At 41.2% G+C, this 20,605-nt stretch overlaps 1 protein-coding gene across 2 annotated transcripts in view; it reads right to left on the bottom strand.

Annotated features, from left to right (window-relative positions):
- Positions 1–4,264: 4,264 nt before the first annotated feature.
- olfm2a (olfactomedin 2a) overlaps positions 4,265–20,605 on the bottom strand; it is a 56,986-nt gene continuing 40,645 nt past the window's right edge. Inside the window, exons 3-6 of one of the 2 annotated variants that reach the window (XM_049562325.1) lie at positions 11,160–11,315; positions 8,734–8,953; positions 6,940–7,046; positions 4,265–5,188 (exon numbers count right to left, since the gene is read on the bottom strand). In XM_049562325.1, coding sequence (XP_049418282.1) covers positions 4,514–5,188; positions 6,940–7,046; positions 8,734–8,953; positions 11,160–11,315 — 1,158 coding nt within the window. In that variant the 3' untranslated portion in view covers positions 4,265–4,513. The remainder of the gene's footprint in view (positions 5,189–6,939; positions 7,047–8,733; positions 8,954–11,159; positions 11,316–20,605) is intronic. The other variant, XM_049562326.1, reaches the window with a different exon arrangement.

Genomic DNA, 20,605 nt, shown 5'->3' with positions numbered 1-20,605 from the left:
TGTGCTGCCACCCACTTAATGTTGGAACAGCCCACCTGATTATCTGATTAGGGGTGACATGGTCCCAAAATTGTCAATAGCCTACCTATAGAATAGAACAGCTGTAGTGGTGCCGGCTGCCGTCACCTCCCCCAACTCCTTCAGGTGGATTGGTCCATCATGTAATGTCAGATCAAGCAGGGGAGGTCAAATAGGACATAAATGAAATTAAGTCAGAAAGAGCAAAGTAAGGGGTATGTAAATACAAATTAGATGGATAAGAGAGCTAAAAAAAAAACCCATAAAGGTGGAGTATTCTGTGGACTGTACACTGCAAAATCTTGAGCTCCTGTTTTTCATCCTTTCTGGTTAATCTCACAACCTTGAATTACATTTTGACTGAGGAATATTGAGGCCAACATGGCGTTTGATTATTCTGAAGGCCTCTCTGGTGATCTAAGGTTTGAGGAAAAACTCGCCCTGATCTGCTTTGAGTCATGCTTAAGGTTGTCTTATGATACCACAACCTCTGCACTCGCTTAAAACATGATTAAAGTATGAGTATGCATAAATTACTTTAAACTGGCTGAGCCTTGGCCTTTAATGAGCTTGTCAGTCATACAGCCTGTCATCCAGCAGCTCTGTTGGTGTTGACATGTTGGTGTCATGAGCAGCTCTCTGTTGCAAACAGTAGCGGAAATGATCTTTCCCCAAAGCTGATATCGAGAGTAGCAGACCACTGCTATAAATAACAGGCTATTGCTATAGTCACAGGTCTGATCATTAGTACAAGCAATAAAATCATTTTTAAATCAATATGGAAGCCCAGGGTGATGCTGCCGCTAGCGATGGGGCCGGTCCAGAGTGAAATTGCCAGGGACGAATTTTGCTTCCAGTTCGACCCTCCTGATTACTGTCAATTTACTGGTTTCTCCAGCAACCCATTACATTTATTCCACATTGCTGTCTTACTGTAACTCCACAACTTGCACTTCCCCTCTACAGTGTACTTTACACTGCACTCTTTCTAGCTGATATTATTGGATGTGCTGTATTGTTGTGTACTGTATTGTGCTTTAAATGTCAGCCACTCCTGTGTATGAACTCATCAGGGTTCTCTTCAGCACCGCACTTTATTGATAGAAAAGTCATCCAGGATGAATAGGATTGCCATGGTTACGCGGGAAAAGAAAAATGGAACCTCCTATTTTATTTTATATCTTCTGTGTCCACCACAGACTCTGCAAAGAACGACTGCACCCTCACAAGTCTAATAAATGAAAGGAACAAAAGAAATGACAGCACAGTGGGCTGTTGTCTTTTTGCCACAGTGCCCTCATACAGCAAGAGAATGCTGACGTGGCCTCAAAGTTATTTTCAGTTGCAAATAATAACAAGGATGCAATGAAAAGGTTTGTAGTTTGAGACTTTCATGTGAGCAGCGTCCCACTGAATGCCTTGTGTTTGAACATTTCTCTGCAGAAAGCACCTGAGCGGAGCTGTGCGACTAACAAGATTAAAACAGATTGGAGCTTGACATGGAACAGTAATTGTGAAGCCTCATTCCTCCACTCAAATGTAAATGCTCTTAGAAATTCCTTTTACAATTCGTCTCTCCTTCTCTGTTTGTGCTTCTCGACCCTTCGCGCCGCCACCTGCTCCTTTTACCAGACGCTTCACTTTCATTTCCAGTTCACCTTGAAATATAAAATGTAAGCTGTGGCTATTGCAGTTAAATTTAATGCTGTTTGAGTATGTGGAAGCATTTTGTTTTATTACAGAGCCCTGCGCCCTGGCTTTTTCTTCTAGATGGAAAGAATTGGATGAAATGTTTTCGGAGATATAGTTTAATGCAGCCCTGAAGATTGACTTGTCAGTATTCATATGCTGTCACCTCATTATTTTATGATTTGGCTGTGGTAGTAATAGCCACTCAGTATCAGCAAGACAGACACAATTATTCCATTTAATTGTTTTGAAATTGTGCCATTTAACTTATTTTTAAAAGTTTAAGGTCCCTCTCCAGACATTTTTTAAAGTATGTAATACTTACAGTAGCACTAATGTTTAACTGAATATTGTTTCTCCACATAATAGTTAAGAAAAAAGAAAACTAGCCAATGGGATTTTCCATTGGGATTTGGATGATTGCAGACAATAAGCTCTGTGGCAAACAAAAGGTTATAATAGTTACATATTTTGCAGCAAGATAATCTTTACAAATGAACACCACTTTTATTTGAAGCATAAATACAATCACCACGCTAATCTTTGGCTATAAACAAACTACACTACAGCCGCATGACGTAATGTCACCACCACAATAAAGTTGTAAAGCCATGTTCGCTGTGATGATGTCCTATAGTCTCATATTTTACCAGCATTTGGCTAGTGGCTGGTGCTACTTTCCAACCCTGGTATTAGTAAAGTACCTAATCTATTTTGCACGACATATATTTAAATCTCAGATTTGAGGGAAAAAAATAGGGGTGGAGGAAAAAATCGATACAGCATAGTATCGCGATTCTTTGCGTGACGATATTGTATCTATACACAGATGCCAAATATCGATCTTTTATTATACACATCATTGATTTTTGCAATTACACATGTTAATACAACTTTTCGTACTAGAATAATAAAATCATTCACTTCCTCAGTCCACTAGATGGTGCTGATGTTTGTTTTTTTTCCTGGTGAGGTCAGCAGTCTCAGTCAGCAGCATTTGGCAGGAAGTTCATCAAAACAAAGACTGAGGCACCAGAGAAACAAAGTGGAAACAAATCAGTGTTTAAATCAAACGTCTGGACTTATTTTGGATTTTTTAACATAGAAAAAAAGAAGGATTTGGATATGACACATGCCATTGGCAAGCAGTGTCACATGAGAATACTCCGGGAATGCTATGAACATGAGGGTTCACCTCACACTCCACCATCCAGAGACAGCATTTACCACTGAAGGCTAAGCTAGTGCTAAACCCGGGACACACAGCTTGACAAAACTACCATCCAACTCTGAGAGAGCTAAGAAAATAGCACAGTCCTTCACCTACTTCATGTGCGAAGATCTGCGTCCGTACAGCACTGTTGAAAACGAAGACTTTTGTTACATGCTAAAATCACTCCTTCAGAATGTGACTCTGTCCAGACGTGTTTTTTTTTACCAACACAGCCGCACCCAAGCTCTACAGAGACACGAAGCATAAAGTCAAGGAACTTTGAGTACAGTAGGAAGGGTGGCAGTAACTTGTGATGTCTGGACTTCAAGGTCAGTGGATTCGTATGTGACTATAACGGCACATTATCCCACAGAAAACTGGCGACTTCGGTCTCATGTTTTCTAAACTGAAGCAGTACACATAAGTCACACCGGAGCACATAAGTCACTCTCATGCTTTATCTGACCTTGCAGCAGGTGTTAAATCTGCCAACAGTTAAGTTTGTCAGGTGTTTGCAGCATTTATGACAGGTTTTATGACAGTGTTGGTCAGTCTGTCTACTGTGCGTCACATTTTGCTGCAATAAAAATGACTAAAGTCAAATAAACAGACTGAAAACTTCTTCTTATGAGGAAAAAATGATGTTGATAAAGTTTGCCTTTGGGGAAATAATTTGCAGTTGGGGAAAAAGGTAATACAATATATTGTATTGCAATACTCAGCATATCGCAAAATCGCAATAACATTGTATCGTGACCTAAGTATTGTGATAATATCATATCATATCGTCCTCTGGCAATTTCCAGCCCTAACAGACATCACCCCATTCAGTAGAGGAACGTGAAAACACCTCTCTCATGACACAGATACAAGTCAGTGTAGTCGAGGTCAGACATTTTAGGGGACGTAACCATATAACACATTTGTGAGTGGAAGGGGACTCTAAGTGTTTTAGATTTCATGCTGAAAAACAGCTTCAATTATTCTAAACACATTGTCTATGTTTTGAGTGTCTTAGCAAGGTTTCAGTGAACAACAAAGAATAAATACTTTCAAGTCCCCTTCATTCAAAAAGAAATAAAAGAAACATTAGTCAAAACTAAAAAAGAAGCGATACAGCTATTTATACCTTTTAAGAAGCACCCACCTCAGGAGAACACACAGCCGAGTTTGAAGCCATGTTTTTACAACAGCACAGAAAGTCTATCTTCTGTTGCTCACCTCTCCAAGATACAGCGAAGGTCTTCTCGAAACGAAAGTGACAATGAAATACAAAGTCATAAATGGTAAAGACTGATATTTATTTCTCATCACAAATAAAAAGAACCATGCTTACTCATCACAGGAAGAAAAATAAGAGAAGCGCTCAGTCTTTGTATCTTTACCGACCTTGCTGCCGGAGTGTTTTTTGAGAATGTGAATAATAGCACTCTATGAAGACTGAAATTCTTTAAAAAAATCCAAGCCTATGCCCATACACTGAAGCCCCCCCAACCCACACCACCCACAAGCTGCACCCACCTCCACCCAGCTCATTTGCCCCTCCCCGAACAATGATCACAGCATAATTTGAGTGGGTCAGTCTGAGGGCTCTCAGTCCCCAGAAGTCTTAATAACCTGGAACAGTGTGACATTGTAGAGCACCTGGTGTCCGTTGTTCCAGGTGTACAGGACCCTCTCCCTGGGATTGTAGTCCATCATGGAGATGTGGGAGTATTGATTGTGGAAGGGGATGTCTGTGTACTCATAGCTCGATGTGTTGGTGTAGTAGGCAAAGTAGATCTTGGCACCAGCCAGGTGGGAGTTGGTAACATAAAGTGTACCGCAGATCATGAAAGACTCTCCTGCACTGCGCTTGGGGAAGCCTGTGTCCCAAGTCTGCAGCACTTCCAGACTCTGGGGCTCCAGGCGGCTGATGACAATGTTCCCAGCATTAGGGATGGTTGTGTATACTGCCCACAGGCCATTCTCATCCGCCATCAGGTCGATGTCAGAGGAGCCACCCCAGGAATAGGGAAAGGTGTTGTTATAGCCGGCCCCACTCAGGCTGCGCTGCACCAGCACACTCCGTGAACGGAAGTGGTACTTGATGATGATGTTGCTCTGGTACTTGTTGTAGTACAGCGAGCCATTGTAGACCACATGACCAGTGCCTGCCCAGGGGTGAGGCAGCAAGTGTTGCACAAAGTTCTGGCCCTTCATGAAATCATTCATTGTGCGGTATTCCAGGACACGACGTCCCTTGAAGTAACCATCCATGGACCACACCTGTGGAGAGAAGATAAATTAATCCTATTGGGAAGAGGCAACAAACAACAGGAAATAATGAAAAAATCTAGAAGTTATAGGAGAATATTATACCTGACACATCTATTTGCAAGAGCACTGTGAGCAACATTTCATTATAGCTGGTGGCGATGCCCTGAACAAAGTAAGCATGTTGTGTGTCTATGGTGAGTCTCTGCTTGGTGAGTGTGGGTATGTGTCTTTCTGTGCATACTTCACACATGTGTGCAGAACTATTGATCTCTTCTCTGTGTGTGTGGGAGTGAAGACATTCCCTGTGCTTTGCAGTCCACCACTGCTTGTGCTCCCTGGCCTTTCCAGTCTACATTTACAGAAAATCAATCCATTTAGCAGCTCTATCTTTTTTCCTCAAGCACTCTCAGCGGATCTCTCCACTGACATGGCCCCTCCATGGCTGCATCTCCCATCTCATTCCCTCAATGCTTCTGCAAAGGCACAGTTTAGCTTTTAATTGATTCAATTAAACTGCAGTTGGCTTGGATATTTATTTTCTCCTTAACATATCAAGGAGAGCTTTGCTAAGATTTAGCTCTCCTACTTCTGATGCTCCAACCAACTGTTTTGTCCTCTTTCTCTCTTTTCCTGTTCTTACCTTCTTCCCAGGTATAAAATAGGCACTTTTCTTTTCAATAACAATTCCAGTCAGCGGGGAGAAAGCGTATGGGAGGAGTTGCGGGAGGTGCGGTACAGCAGCTGAATTATGGAGAAGGGGAGATTATGGAGCATTGTTTCTCCCCTGCCTGCTAAATGAGTCCCTAGAGCTGAGCCAGGCCGAAGCGTTAGCACATTGGCTCCGCTTTGTTTGGCTCCTCAACGACAAGATGTATCCCAAATATGATTATCATGATTGGTGCAGGGTGTTGATGTGATATTGTTGATGTATGTAGCTATTAATACAATCAGTGATTGATCTAAAGAGTCTGATATGATCTCAGCAAGCAAGGTGATTAAAGACAAAGATCAAGGCATTCAATCAGAGAAACTGACCTTCTCTGTTGGCAACATCTATTTAGCCTGTTATGGATCAGAGTGGGGATGAAAAAAGGCCATCGTCATCTCTCCTCTTAAACTTCATCAGTTTCCATTCTCCTCTACAGATGGCTAATAATCCACTCTTCTAATTCCCCACCACCACCACTGCTCCTCCCATTCACCAGGCTCCACAATTCTTCTTCCCTTCCTGCCTCACTTGTGTCGTTTTCCACCTGCTTCTTAACCATGTATCTGCCCAAATGAAACTGCATGTCATCTCTAATCAGCTAAAGCCTTTACTATATCATCTGGGTCCAGTGCATCTCAGCACACTCCTGGTAATTACCTAGGTGATTTAGAAAACTTTAGCCCAAACAACTCATTCATTTTTCCACTGATGATGAAGTGATTAATCAGCTGGAGCTGCAGTGACAGAGGTAGACAGGGAGAAGGAAAAGGGATGCTATCCATCAGTGACTCAGCTTTGCATCCCCATTTCTCTCTCTGTCTCTCCCCCTCCAGAGCTCACGAGAAGTCCTACTTGGGCAAAACAGTCAATCAGTCATTGAAGTATCATGACAGTGTTGCTGTGAGGGATATTTTTTATATTGAGCAGCTGTGAGAGTTTTCTGACAGTGACTTTCGCTCTACTTTATCCTCTTTATTTGTGATACCATGAAGTAGGTAGCATGGACTAATGGGTTCTAGTGAGGGCTGAGCACAAAACCTGAGGGACTTACTCTGTTGTCTGAGCTGGGGATCATGGTGTCTGTCATCCAGGAGCCGAACCTTGACCCCGATGCGCGTACCGTGATGGGATTACTGACGCCCGTCAGCTTTCCACAGCCTGGAGGTCAAAGATGAAACAGAGTCAAGACATGAAACAAATGTATGTTTGTCAACATGTACACACTGTGGCACTGTGTGTGCAAACACACACTCACAAAAGCACTTCCTTTACACCTTGCATTAAAATAAGTCTTATATTCAGATTGTCTCTAGATATAATGCAACACAATCCGAACAGGCTCTGCCCACATACTGTCAGTGATTTTATAGCCAATATTGTCATAAAGTAAATTAAATATTTAAAGAAATCTTTGCTGGTCCATAATTTGCTTTGTTATATATGTCAGAGCCAGTCACAAAGATTTAGACGGCAACACCAAAGCAGACAAGAATGAAGCCAATCTAAGTAATTGTAAAGACACTGATCTACAGGAAGAATATATTATAGATGATGGAGACACCGCCAAAGTTTTAAGCAGCTTCAGTGTCATGTGAGGGAGAGCTACTGCTACTTTGCTGATTTGAAACAGTCGTGCCTGATTACCAGTTTCCACCCATGTAGTTGTTGTTGTACATGGCTTGAAAACACAACTGCATTTACACTTGGGTTCAGTGCAGTCACAACGTGTCCCTGACCACCTCCGCAGGTGGTTTGGCCAATCAGATCACAATGCGTGGGTGCATTTAAACCTGTATTTTCCTGTGATCAAGTGCTATCCAAATACAATTAGATCACCCTAAATGCATTTTAATGCAGAGTGTAAAGGGGGTTGGACAGACAGACAGACAGACAGACAGACAGACACATTTATTTTTGTGCCTGGGAACTCCAATTATAAAGCTAATTTAAAACATGGTGTTCCACAAGGCTGGGTTCAAGGCCCTGTATGGTTTCGGCAATTTAGGGGTTTCAGTTTACGTGCATCTGTAAAAATATGATCTCTTCACTTTCTGCAGATGACACGCACATGCATGTATTTAAATGGCAGCACTCTCACAGACATAAATGCTGCATTTAAAAGACAGATGGATTTATTGATAGATATTAGAATTTGCAATTGTACAGGGGTGTGCAGAAGGTTTAATGCCATCCAATACATGTCAAAGGAAAACAACAACAATTTAAAAAACATATTTTGAAATGTTCGTGCAAGTATTTTTATCACTTTTCTAAGATTTCTTTCACCATTTTCTTATTTTCCTTTAGTTTGCATTTGCTTATCCAATTTTGTAAAGCACTTCATAAAAGTTTTCTATAAACATATTATATAATATATAAGTGAGCAGTTGTTATGTGTAATTATTATCTCTCTGCATGCATCTTTTTGCAAATGCTTGAAGTCAGTGGAAGACAATTGCAAAACACCAATGACCCAAAGGCTAAAGTTTAACTGCAGTCTTTTCTTGTTAAGTCATCGGTTTGTATATGAGGGATTTTGTAAAATCATCAGTTTGTGCTAACACATTACACATAAACACGATCAATTATTCATTTAGGCTTTCCAGACAATTTTTTTTCTTAATTTATGCAGATAATTCGAATACAAAGAAGAGTGTGGAGAGTTGTTACCAATGTACAACAGACTTTTGACCACTGATAGTTTTATCATTGATTCCTTTCTGCATTTCTGTTTTCTAACCTCTTAGTGTTTATGTGTGGCATTAGTATTTGAGGATAAATTTAAAATTAAACACTCAATGACTACCCACCCACGCACCCACACCCAGTTGCACATAACTCATACCTAATTTCTGCATGCAGGAGTGGAGCCTGGTCTCCAGCAGCAAGACTCTCTGGCGCAGCTCCTCATAATCATAGGCACCCATCTCTTCTTGGATGGCCATCAGCACCAAGGACAGATTCCTCACCTCCTCCCGAAGTCGCAGGATCATCTTGGCATCCGTCTTGTACTGTTCTAGCACTGGCAGCAGGGGGAGCAGCTGGGTCACCTTGTCTTTCAAGTCCTACAATAGTAATCAGAGAATAAGACGAATGGAAAAGCGAAAGTGGGTGAAGAAGATTAAACCCTGGGAGACTATAGGACAGGGGATCAGGTCGACCATAGCGTAGGGGATTGTGTGCAGAGGCCCTTCAATCTTCAGTTGTTGCTTCTGGTTGGTAGATTATCTCTCAGTATCAGAAGCTCATATTGTAGCTTGGTGCTGGGGCATCGGTTCAACTTCTTAGCACCGGAATTCATCATAAATTTCGTAGTGGAACTTCACCAAGGTATAATTTACTGCAATTTTATGTATTACTGACATTTCTGGTACTCTCTTGCTTTGATTAAATCTTACAACGGGAATACTCAACTTGCTTTGCCACGTTTGCATATGACAGGAGGCCAGGGGCCACTTAATAAACAAACATCAATAATATTTATCAGGATTTATATATTACATTAGTTGCTGCCTGTGTTCAAGCTTTCTACGTTTGTTGTCTTCACTTATCTTTGCCAAGAGGCAAATCCAGTTGCAGGTCACTTGTAAGCAGGGGCGTTTGTAGCACATGAGGACATTTGGGGCTTAGCCCTGACCTCTGTCAGGGTTTGGGGGATCCCCCCTGGCCCTTTTATTCAGTCAACAAGCTCTATGTTGATGCTTTTGTGTGCACCCTTGCACCTTATTTCTATTCAAAGTACAAATTATTTTTCAAGTGTAAGTCAATTTATTTGCATTGTGAATTAGAAAGTGGTTGATGGGCCAACTGGCACCCTAACGCGGGCCAGATTTAGCCCCTGGCCATAAGTTGAGTATCACTGTCTTATTTATGTCCTTCATAATTAACCTCAGTTGCCTGCTTTTTTTGCTTCTGTGTTGAACTACCCATTTGCTTGACTTGTGTGGGCTTCTTTGTATGATCTGTAAATCCAGATTTATATCCATTTACAATACTTCGTGTAGATTAGAAAGCCACTGACAACAAATTATTTCCAATCAGGCCAAATGCATATCTGTTTACTGTCTCAGCTAGTTCAGGTGATTTTTCATCTACAGTAAGAGTTTGGCGCTGCTGGATGCTGACTTGCTCTGTGACTCATGTGTTTAGAAGTAAAAAGAACAATGTGTCCTTAGGTAGGAGTGCAGGAAGCAGCAGGAGAGCCAGGCTGCCTGCTTGGAAGGTAGAAGGCTCAAGAGAGAAATAGGTGTATCAATAAAGTGCGGCCGCCATAGGAGGGGCTGTTTCCTCCTTGTTAAGGTTTATCGTAAATCTGGTGATGGAGCAGCTCTCAGCCCTGCGGCGCCACATCATAAATCTCATTTTCCCCTTTTCAAGCCGCGAAAATTCGGTCTCGTTAATCTCCCACGCTCTGCCATTGGCAACTTTGAGCTGCACGCATTCATCAGCCAACCTGCTCTGGTCAAATCCTGCTTTTTTTTTAAAGACTTCTTTTTTCTCTTTATTGGATTGTGAATTTGCATTCAGACAAGTCCTGGAATATAATGCTCACTATTATGCATATTTTAGTCATCTAAGGCTTTGCTGAGGAATTGGCTAATTCCATAAACATCTTCATTACCTCCACTGGACTCACTTTAATAAAACACACTGAGAGCAAAACACAGCCGTTGCCTGTCACTGTGCTGAGGCAGGGTCTTGGCGGTAAAGCACACGTAGCATTTATCAAGGCATCTTTTAATCAAACTATTTTATGGTCCATCTAATATGTGTAAGGGTGTGAGAAATGTGGAGAAAGCCTGGGCAAGACAGCATGCTGACAGGAAGACAAAAAGGCCCACTGATAATGGCAGCTGAGCCTTAGCTTGTAGAGAGATAAGGTAGAGATAAATGCGAATATATGTGCCTGTTATCTAAGAGCAGACAGCAGAATGTTAAGTATATGGAGGAAGAGAGGTTGAGAGGGGAAAGCATGTAAAGAGAGGAATCATCTAGGTCCAGGAGTTTAATAATTCAGCAGCATGTGAATTTGCTCAAATTTCCTCTGCGCATGACTCAATGACTCAAAGATGTTTTTGGAATTGAATTTGTGTACCTATGCGGCAGTCTATCGAGAGTCATACAAAATTTTATTGTCTGTGAAGAGCGAAAGAGATTGCAATGCATCTGGCGAAGTTTGTGTGCACATAGAGAGCAGTGCCACATCTAACAGTATCTGCATTCGCTCGAGAATAATACACATACGCGCACTGCTGTGTGACAGCCAATTACCTGAAAGCCCTTCGGATTGAGACTGCGGGGATTTTCAGAGGCCACCTTCAGCTTTCCATCCACCACTTTCATTAGGCTCTCGGTGTTCCTTACATACTGTAGATCTCTGTATGTTCGCAGGTCCAGCACCTCCATTGACTGGCTAATGTTCTGAACCTGTCACACATGCACACAGATACAAACACACACCAACAAACACCCAGGACACAAACAGAGACACAAAAGAAATTCTTAAGTTAATATTTATTTTGTTCTATTCAAGGAAAAAATTGGATTTTTTTTACACAGTCATCCCTTCCTCATCAGAAATACAGCTTTAGCTTGCAGTTAGAGCTGAATCAATCAGGCAATTTACCAATTAGCTGATCAGCTTTTTCGATTATCATTACTCATTGAAGTAATATTTCTCAAATGTGAATATTTTCTTTGCCTTTTACAGTATGACAGCAAACTGAATATCTTTGGTTTTTATGGGGCTGTTGATTGGACAACAAAAGACATCCCCTTGGACTTGAAACTGAAATTAAACATCTGTTCATGATTTGCTGACAGTCCACAATCATGAGTTGAGAAAAAGTTATGTAGATTAATTCACTGGGAAAATAACTGCTATAATAGGAGACAACTCTTCACATCTCAGTCAGTGTAAAACTACATACCTTGGATCAGAAAAAAACTTAATGCCGTCTGTTGCATAGGGCTGGGCAGTTGTATCTCATAGCATTAGCTGATGACAGAAGGGTGGTGGGAGTGGACAGTGACAGCCAACTTAACTTATTTTTAATTCATTTTTTCCTTTTAAATGCCTTTGTGTGGGGCACCCACTAGCTCAGTGGTTAGAGTGGGCACGCTATGTACAAAGGCAATGTCCTTGTTGTAGTGGCCACAGGTTTGATTCCAGCTCATGTTCCTTTGCTGCATGTCATTCCCTGTCTCTCTCCCCCTTTCATGCTCAAAACTGTCCTGTCAAATTAAGGCAAAAGCCAAAAATATATATGTTTTTACATGCCTGTGTGTCCTTTTGTATGATGCTGTGTCCTTACAAGTTATTTTCTGTTGGTCTATAAATGCAGTGGAGGAGGAGCTCTTTGTAAGTTTTCTTTTCCTCAGCAGCAGTTTGTGACTCATGGAGTGGATAATTGATCTGTCGATCCATTCAGGGCTGATCAGATCGGATCAACAGATGAGAGGAGCAGCTGCTGCAGAAGCAAACTGTTGGATCCAGCAGAATGAATGGTTAAGTTTCACTTTCAAGGCACCTGAGGTTCTGCTGCTCCATCTCTGCCCTGAATGCACTCTGAGCTCCGTCAGTGTGGTGCTATAAATAGCCAAATGGTTTATATATTCCAATAGCGCTCCTACTGAACAGCCCAGCTCCAAAAAAATCTATTTGTGGCGGCAGATATTTTAATCGTGGCGGGCTGCCACAAGTACATGAATGCGTGTGAAACCCTACCATATCAATAAGAAAGTCTGGGCAAAAATATTGTGATTTGATTTCCTCCTCGGAGAAACACAGGAAGCTTCCCAGCCTCTCAGTGTTTGTTTTTTTTCCTACTAGGTCACATCCGGACCAGGATTAGCAGTTAGCTGTCTGTACAAAAATGCATATCAGTGCAATAAAATCAAGGATCAAAGCATCATGGGTTATGGTTAGCGTTATTGTAGCTCAGCATAAATCTAAAAAAAAAAACAAAGGATGCAGCTACCTTAATAAATCTATGATTTAATACACTAGCTAGCCAGGATGTTAAGTGATCCAAATCAAACATATCCATGATGTAGCGGACAGGTGCAGGCTGGGTATGGTGATATGCTAAATACAAAAATGTGCAGGTGGATCATACAGGTGAGTTCTGGGTTTACTACAGAACTTTTACCTTCAGTGAGGTGTGTGAGACCTTATTGCTGTTTTGGACAATAATTTCCTGTCATGTTGTGACTGCAGAGCCTCTTTAAAGTTTTTGAAGACTTAGAGGAGTGCAGAGGAAAAACAGACTAGAGAGGCTGAGCGGCCCGGTTGTAGTTTGTATCAAGAATGAATAAGCTAAGGCGTTGAACCTGAAGAGGATTTAGGAGGACTTCACCTTGTCTAAAACTAACAGAAAACCATTCAGACAAGTGAGCAAGAAACTCACCAATTGTTACTCAATGTACCACTGTGTTGCCTGGAAACATAACGTTGCATGTATGCGTGCATTGCAGTGTGCAGAAACTGTGTTATAGCTCTCTTTTTTTGCCTTAAAGGGTAACACTACCTAAATTAATTATTCCAATATGTCATTATTATGGCCTAAGAAAGTTCAGTCTATATGTGTGACTATGAGCTACTCTCTATCAAAGCCAGAAACCAGAGAAGTCCCAAACTTGTGAAACTTGGCATAAAGTCTGGAGCTGCTCCATAGACAATGAACAAGAGCCTGATTGTGTGGACACACAAAATCTTTGTTTTGTTTTTTTTTTATACCCAAATGAGCCTTCTTCTGTTGTAATGTCCTCAGCTTTGAAACTGAAAATCTAACCATATGGATGAGTGTCATCTACAACATCTTTCCAAGTACAGTGGCAGTGGAGCAGCTCCAGACTTTATACCCCCTGACATCATAAGTTTGAGTTTCAGCACTCCAGAGTGTGGATGTTGGAGAGAGTTGTTCATGTTTACTAATCTTATTGGGCAGTTTTAGACTATAGGAATAACTTGTATGAAGTTTGAAAATGGGTCTAGTACCCCTTTAATGTGTGTGTGTGTTTGTGTGTGTGGCTGCAGTTGCTGTGGAGTTTTTATTGTTAATGCACCTCTGTGTTGTCTATTTTGGTTGTTTTATTGTGCTGTTGATTCTACAAGAAGTTGCAGCATGTCTTATTAATGCTTGTTGCACATGCCGGGTGTCCTTGGACTCGTGTTTTGGTCATTTTTGTTTAATTGTCTGAGTTTTGTCCTCTTTTCTTGTGAAGCCTAGTGGGGCTATACAGAGGAGGGCTGATGCATATTTATAATTGTGCACAGGCTGCAAAGCACCATCTAGATAAATGTAATTTGTTGTTGGTTTGGACGTAAGGCTTCGCGGTGTAATGCTGTTTCCTTTTAAAGAATGTAATGCAGTAAACTTTACTCAGAGTACATTAACTCAACTAAATTTCACCTTTTACTTGGGTAAAATTTCTTTTAAGTAACAGTACTTTAATTGCGTGTAATATTCAAGCACTCTCTCCAGAACTGAATGTGTGGATGTGTCAGTCAGCAAACTGTCAACCCCCCTAAGAATAGCTTTTACTTAGTGCATTCTGGGATGTCTTGCAGCTCCCCAGGAATAAGTGGATATGGAAAATACATTTCCCTCAAAGCATCCATTGCAATTCATCATCTGTATATTCCAATTCATATAAGAAAACATATAATATCCACTTGTATTTGCTACAGATAGACGCATCTAATAGTTCATGATAGCTATAGCCTCATGTTGCACTTACTGGCAATTGTAAGGTTGTCACCATAAGGCTGAATAAAATGGGAAAATAATCTAATCGCAAATTCTTAGACCAATATTGCTATTGCAAGAAATCATTCTATAGGATGACCTACACAACACTGGATCTACATAATATGATGAAATGAGATAAACTGATGCACGAATTGAAAACATATGTTTATCTGTTGAATTGTAAAACCTTTCATTATGTAGAATATTATAAGCTGTAGCTTTAACCCATGTAAACATGTAATATAAACATGACTTCAAGGTCCATGGGGCTGTCATGATAAGTGGTGTGGTGGTGAACCGCAAAACCACAGTGATAAGTTGCTTTTTCGCCATGGTAAGAAAAAAACCCAGTCACAGCCTTAAAGACAAGTCATTCATGCCTTTTTCCGTGTGAATGACTTTTTCTGTCCCATTTTGAAATCATTTTGGCGTTCAGTCATAGCATGAAAAAAAACAGTTTACCCTATATATATTATTCTTCAAAAATCTAATGCAGCAAATGGACCAGTGTTTATAAAGAATACTCAGAGTTGCTGCCCTGAAGCAAATAACTAATAGCTGGCTACAACCCTAAAGCCCATTAATTCAAAGATAGATGAGAAATGGATGAGATATGAGGCCATAAATAAACTGAATAAATTCCGTACATTCAGATTGACAGAGTGAGTTACAAGTGAACAGAGGCAAATATTGGAAAACAACAGCCTAGAGACAAACTATAGTGTATATATCATATTCTTAGTGTCAGGGGCTGATGGAAACATAATTGTGAATATAATATTCCATTTCTGCCAATAGATGCCCCTAAATCCTACACACTGGACCTTTCAATAAAATCTGAGAGAAGAACAACAGAGCACTTTAGAACAACAGGCCTGGTGTGAACATTCATTTATGAAAAATAAATATCTCCAGTCAATTACAGAAACAAATCAAACTAAAGTGCTCACTGACTGTGGCTCTGCAACTCTAAAAATACCGAGATAACTCAAAGCCTCGTTGTAAACATGTTCACTGTTCCTGCTTTGACTTTCAGACTGAGATCAGGAAGCACACGGGAGACTCTCTGCTCCAGTCACCAACACACGCCTGCTTTTAGCACGTACACCGTAACTCTCTCTCCCTTGCTAGACCACACACTCGCTACAGCAAACATGTCAACATGTGGATTGCACTCAAACCTGACCACTGCCATTTTCTACCACTGTGAGCATCAAATCTTGTGCATGGCACTTTACTACTCTCATCTGCATATGTCACGTGAAGCGTAGGGCAGTGTGTGTGTTTTCACCTGGAGCCTAAGGGGCCAGATGTTTCCAACCTGGCTGTATTTTTTGTATCGCAGATATATGATTGGAAAATTGCATTCTATTACACTGCGATGTTGGTTGGCATCCCCCAGTATGTTTGCCTGGGAACCAGTTATTTGCTCTGACAGATGCATTTCATTTCCCTCTCGTTCAGATAGCTTTCCAGCTGACCTGGCCTGGGTTGGGCCAGTCACAGCAGTTTACCTAACACAGGACGGGTTCGATACAATGACTGACAATTTGTAGAGCATTCATGCTTAATGCAAAATACGTTATGACATAATTTTTGGCTCATGCACCCTCACATCGGGACACGACAGCAAAGCTTAGTAAAGAGGAATGCACTGTGAGTGAGGCACTTCTTAAAGGGCACAGATATAGGATTCATAATTCCCGGCCAGTACAGTAGGTGTCGCACTCACACTCGCCCACTCTCGCTCCACTCTTCAATTCTACAGGTTGCCACGTAACCAAATCAAAATATTGACATTTTTTGGGCCCGTAAAAATTTCTAAAACAATTATTTCTCTACTGTAATTATTTTTTTTCAGGAAAATATAGATTTTAATTCTACACCTTTCTAGAAGTTCTGTTGATGTATTATTTTTGAAAAAAATATTCTTTTTGATGAAACAGCTATACTGTACATATGACCTTTAAAACTTCCAAGATGGCTACAGCTGATGTGTAACTTTCTGTTAAATAACTATTTTCATATTCTGATGGCAAAAACTGCAACAATCGTTCAGACATATTGATGCTACACCATCACAGCTCTTCTCTGCACACTGTAGTCTATTTACTTTTGTCCATCTCTCAGCCCTATGTCATGTTTCTCTGGTCCGATTGGTTTTAGGTCTACCCAGTTTGATCTATGGCCGCTGACAACCCCCCATTGGAAACTGAAAATAAACTGCGAGGTTTCAGACTTATTCAAATTTATGAAATGGTCTGATGATGCCAGGCTACCAGTATGTGCATAGAACTATAAATTAAAAGCTTGTGCTTTGCACCTAGGATAAAGACAAAGATGGATGAGTGTGAAAAGAAAACCCAACTACAGTATGTACTATAGCACATGAGCAATGAGTTGCTCATGTGCTATAGTACATAGCACATGAGCAATGAGTTGCAGTGTCTACAAAATATACAGCTGAGCATATAGACGTTTTAGGCCTTGATGCCACAAGTAAAAGAAAAAGAAACACTTGCTGCACCTTATCATTGTTGCCAGGCAACCAGCCCATCATGTCCTTACACTATCCATCCATGTAATCAATATATCTTGGGGGTTTTTCACAGTGATTAGTAGCTAGTTACTAAAATGGACAGGCAGAGGGTACTTGCTGTAGCTCTGGTTGAGGGTGAGAGGCTGTCAGCATATAGTTTGTTGGGCGCAGGGTAACAGAGATCTGTGTGGGTACATAAGACCCTAAAAAAGAGGGTGGATTATTGGGAGTACCACCAGTTGGTCCAGGAGCTTCGCCTCCATGATGGCCATTTCCAGGCATATTTTAGGCAAGTTCGGGGATAGTTTGACAACCTGCTGGCTAGCGTCAGGCCGTATAGTTCTGGGTATCCAGCAACCGTTACCACCAGTTTGTCCTCCATTGTTTACCAACTGTAAACTTAATTATTGTGACCACTACAGAAGGCCCGCCTCTCAATTCATCCAATTGGACAATGGGAAAAAAGATGACAAAACAAGAGATGACGTGGGGCGCTTTTCTACTCTGAGCTGAAGTTTTTTCAATTCAAAGAGTTCAGAGTGCTCCGGGCCAAACACCAGGCGCCTAGAGTACAGAACTGTGAGGCGCGTTGCATCGCAAAAAACGTGAGCAAAAAACTTCATTCTCATTAATAACAATTACAAAAAGGCACCTCCAGCTGCTAAAATACTTTATGTGTGATCAGGGCCTTAGTCTTTAAAACACACTACAGACACACAAACAGAATATATAGGCAACAAACAAGGAGCAAAGGCAAAAAATAGGAAACAGACAGCAAAAATAACCAAGATGGAAGGTTAAGAACTTAAAAAGGCAGCGCAGTTATCCAGAATATATCAGGGTGATACACATAAATACACAACACATTTATTAATTATGCAGTGAAAGTCAACAGGTACCCAGTTAGGATATAAATATCCAATCTCCCACAGCTATCAAAACAGAAGGGGGCCAGGCCCACAGTACCATTACAACACAAGTTAATGGATACAGTATAATGCAAACAGAATAAGTCTCATGGAGGTACAAACGTGCTGTCAAGTAGGTGTTTATTGAATCTCAGTTCTCAGTTTGTGCACTATGTTTAATTTTTACTAAGTACTCCGCTTACTCACTCTTTGACAGCCCACTCTGTTGCTGCATAACCGGCCTACTGTTTCATACACCCCCTCATCTCCTGCACGTTGCACTGAACTGGCCAGAAATCATCTGAACATTGACAAATGTTGCAGGGCTCTGGTGCATATAGGCGGATCACGTGTGCATATGTCCAACTACCCACACAAACAGACATCCACCCACACAGACACGCACCTCTGAAAGTCCAAGCACACAGAAGCTATTTATTCAAATCACTCTGAACAAAAACAAAAACAGTCCCAACTCTCAAAGGTCACAGTTTGACATGAAGTCTGTTTAGCACCAAATGCCTTGCTTGCCTACACTTTGACAGCCCACTCAATTACTTTGCGTCCAACCTACTTTTTCTTCCGACACCCAACTTATCTCCCACATGCTTCATGAACTGGCCAGGGAAATATTTGGTCAAAATATATTTTCTTCACCAATTAAAAACTTATTTTACAGCATTGCAGATGGAATAGTTGGAGGAATGTGTAACAGTAAACTGTTCCACCAGCCTGGAGTCTAAACAAATGCAGTGTCATCATCCTCCTGGGCTGTGGTCACAGTTGGGACCTCTCCATCCTCTGAGCTGTGATAACTGATCACACGTACGTACACACATCAGGCATTTCATGCTTTCCTCTGGCCATAAACGATGCTCCCCACCCCTCAAACTTCCCAGAATCCAATCAGTTGCAGGTGTCTAGTGTAATGACTCACTATGCACCAAATCCAAAAACATCTGTGTGTAAATGTGTGCCTGACTGTGCCCTCCTATCATATTTTATCTCATCTCATCTCAGTCAGTCGGACAGAGAGGTCAAAGGGGGATGAGGTGCTCTAAAGTCTGCGCTGTGAGCGTTCTCGCACCACTGTCCTTCAGGGTCAGCTCTGCTCTGGATGGTGCTTTGTCTGCCTTTGCAGAAAGCTGAATAGAGGCTTTTCCACAAGGCTACTTTACATTCTTTGAACAGAGGGCGGTTTTGACATTGTTAGTGCAACCTTGCCTTTCTGTGTCAGGGAGAGCCTTTGTGGATCTGGTCCGCTCAAATAATTCCCACACATGCTCTGGGTTCAAATGAGGCTGTCTTAGCGGGCGTGGTGCTATTGCGTGCACATACAGACAGACACGTAGTCTTTTGACTTGTGTGCAGCACAAATAGTGCTGACCCCAGGTGTCCTCATTAGGCACGGCTGTGGACTGTATTTGACGGGAGCACTTGGCTGCGATAACTGGCGTCTTACAAGCAGCGTGCATGTACAGAGGAGGGTAGACACAATAACATAAACACCCACACTGTAATTCAGTCCAACACAACTATAAATAATATATCTGCAAAGCTTGTAATATTCAGTTTTTGTTGAGAGTGTCGGAGAGGAGATGATTTCATTTCATGGCATTCTCTGAAGCCTTCTTTTGTATTTCGTATTGAATTGTAAGAGGTAACACAAACTGGGCCCTCAAAACTTGAAAGATGAAATCAACACCTCTCCGACAAAGACGCAACAAAATAATATCCTTACACGCCTCAAAAGTTTTATACATGTTTTTTTTCTAATTTCTATATTCAATGTTTAACTGATTTTCACAGAGAAATATGAACATATTTCAAACCAGATAACCCAATTTTCACCTGTATTCTAATTCTCCAACCACCCAGAAGTTATGTTTCTCTCTGCCAACAGGCTCACAACAGCTACAGTAAACAAGATCACCTTGCAATGTTGAAAAGTGAAAAATGAGCAGAAAATACCAATGAGCAGCTGATTACATCACTTGAAATAAGTAAAGCATAAGTAACAATGTTAACATGTTAACCTGAGTTGAAGACACGCGTGGGTACAATTTTCCCACAGAGTTAGGGCAAGGGATGCGCTTGATCAGCAAACATTCTGTTTTTGTGTGTATGAGTGTGTGAGTCTCCCTTTGTGATCACTCTGAGCCCCCTCTCTGAATTCAGAGGTTTTTGCTGGTCCATGAATGCAGCGCTGGTGGAACTGTTCATTCAAGGTTTTTGTTATTTTTCTCAGCAGCAGTCGTTCATTAATTCATATAGAAAAATAACACTCTATTTCTTAGAACGTCAGCACTCTATTTATAGTGTTATTTTTGTTGTGTCTAACCTGTGTAAAGGCAGCAACAGAAAGTTTGCTTTCATTTGCTTCTGCAGTGGCTGCTTGAGTGGTCAAATTCTTTAACCAGTTGATCAGTTTGTGTTTGGAACAATCAGCACTGATCGGATCAGATCAGATCTCCATCAGAACACAGTTGGTTTCACCTAAAGTAGGTTAGAAAAACA

Source organism: Epinephelus fuscoguttatus, linkage group LG19 (genome assembly GCF_011397635.1).
Source record: "Epinephelus fuscoguttatus linkage group LG19, E.fuscoguttatus.final_Chr_v1".
Lineage (NCBI taxonomy): Eukaryota > Metazoa > Chordata > Actinopteri > Perciformes > Serranidae > Epinephelus > Epinephelus fuscoguttatus.
Note: the sequence above shows the minus strand (reverse complement) of the source record. Positions and strands in the feature narration are given on the sequence as shown.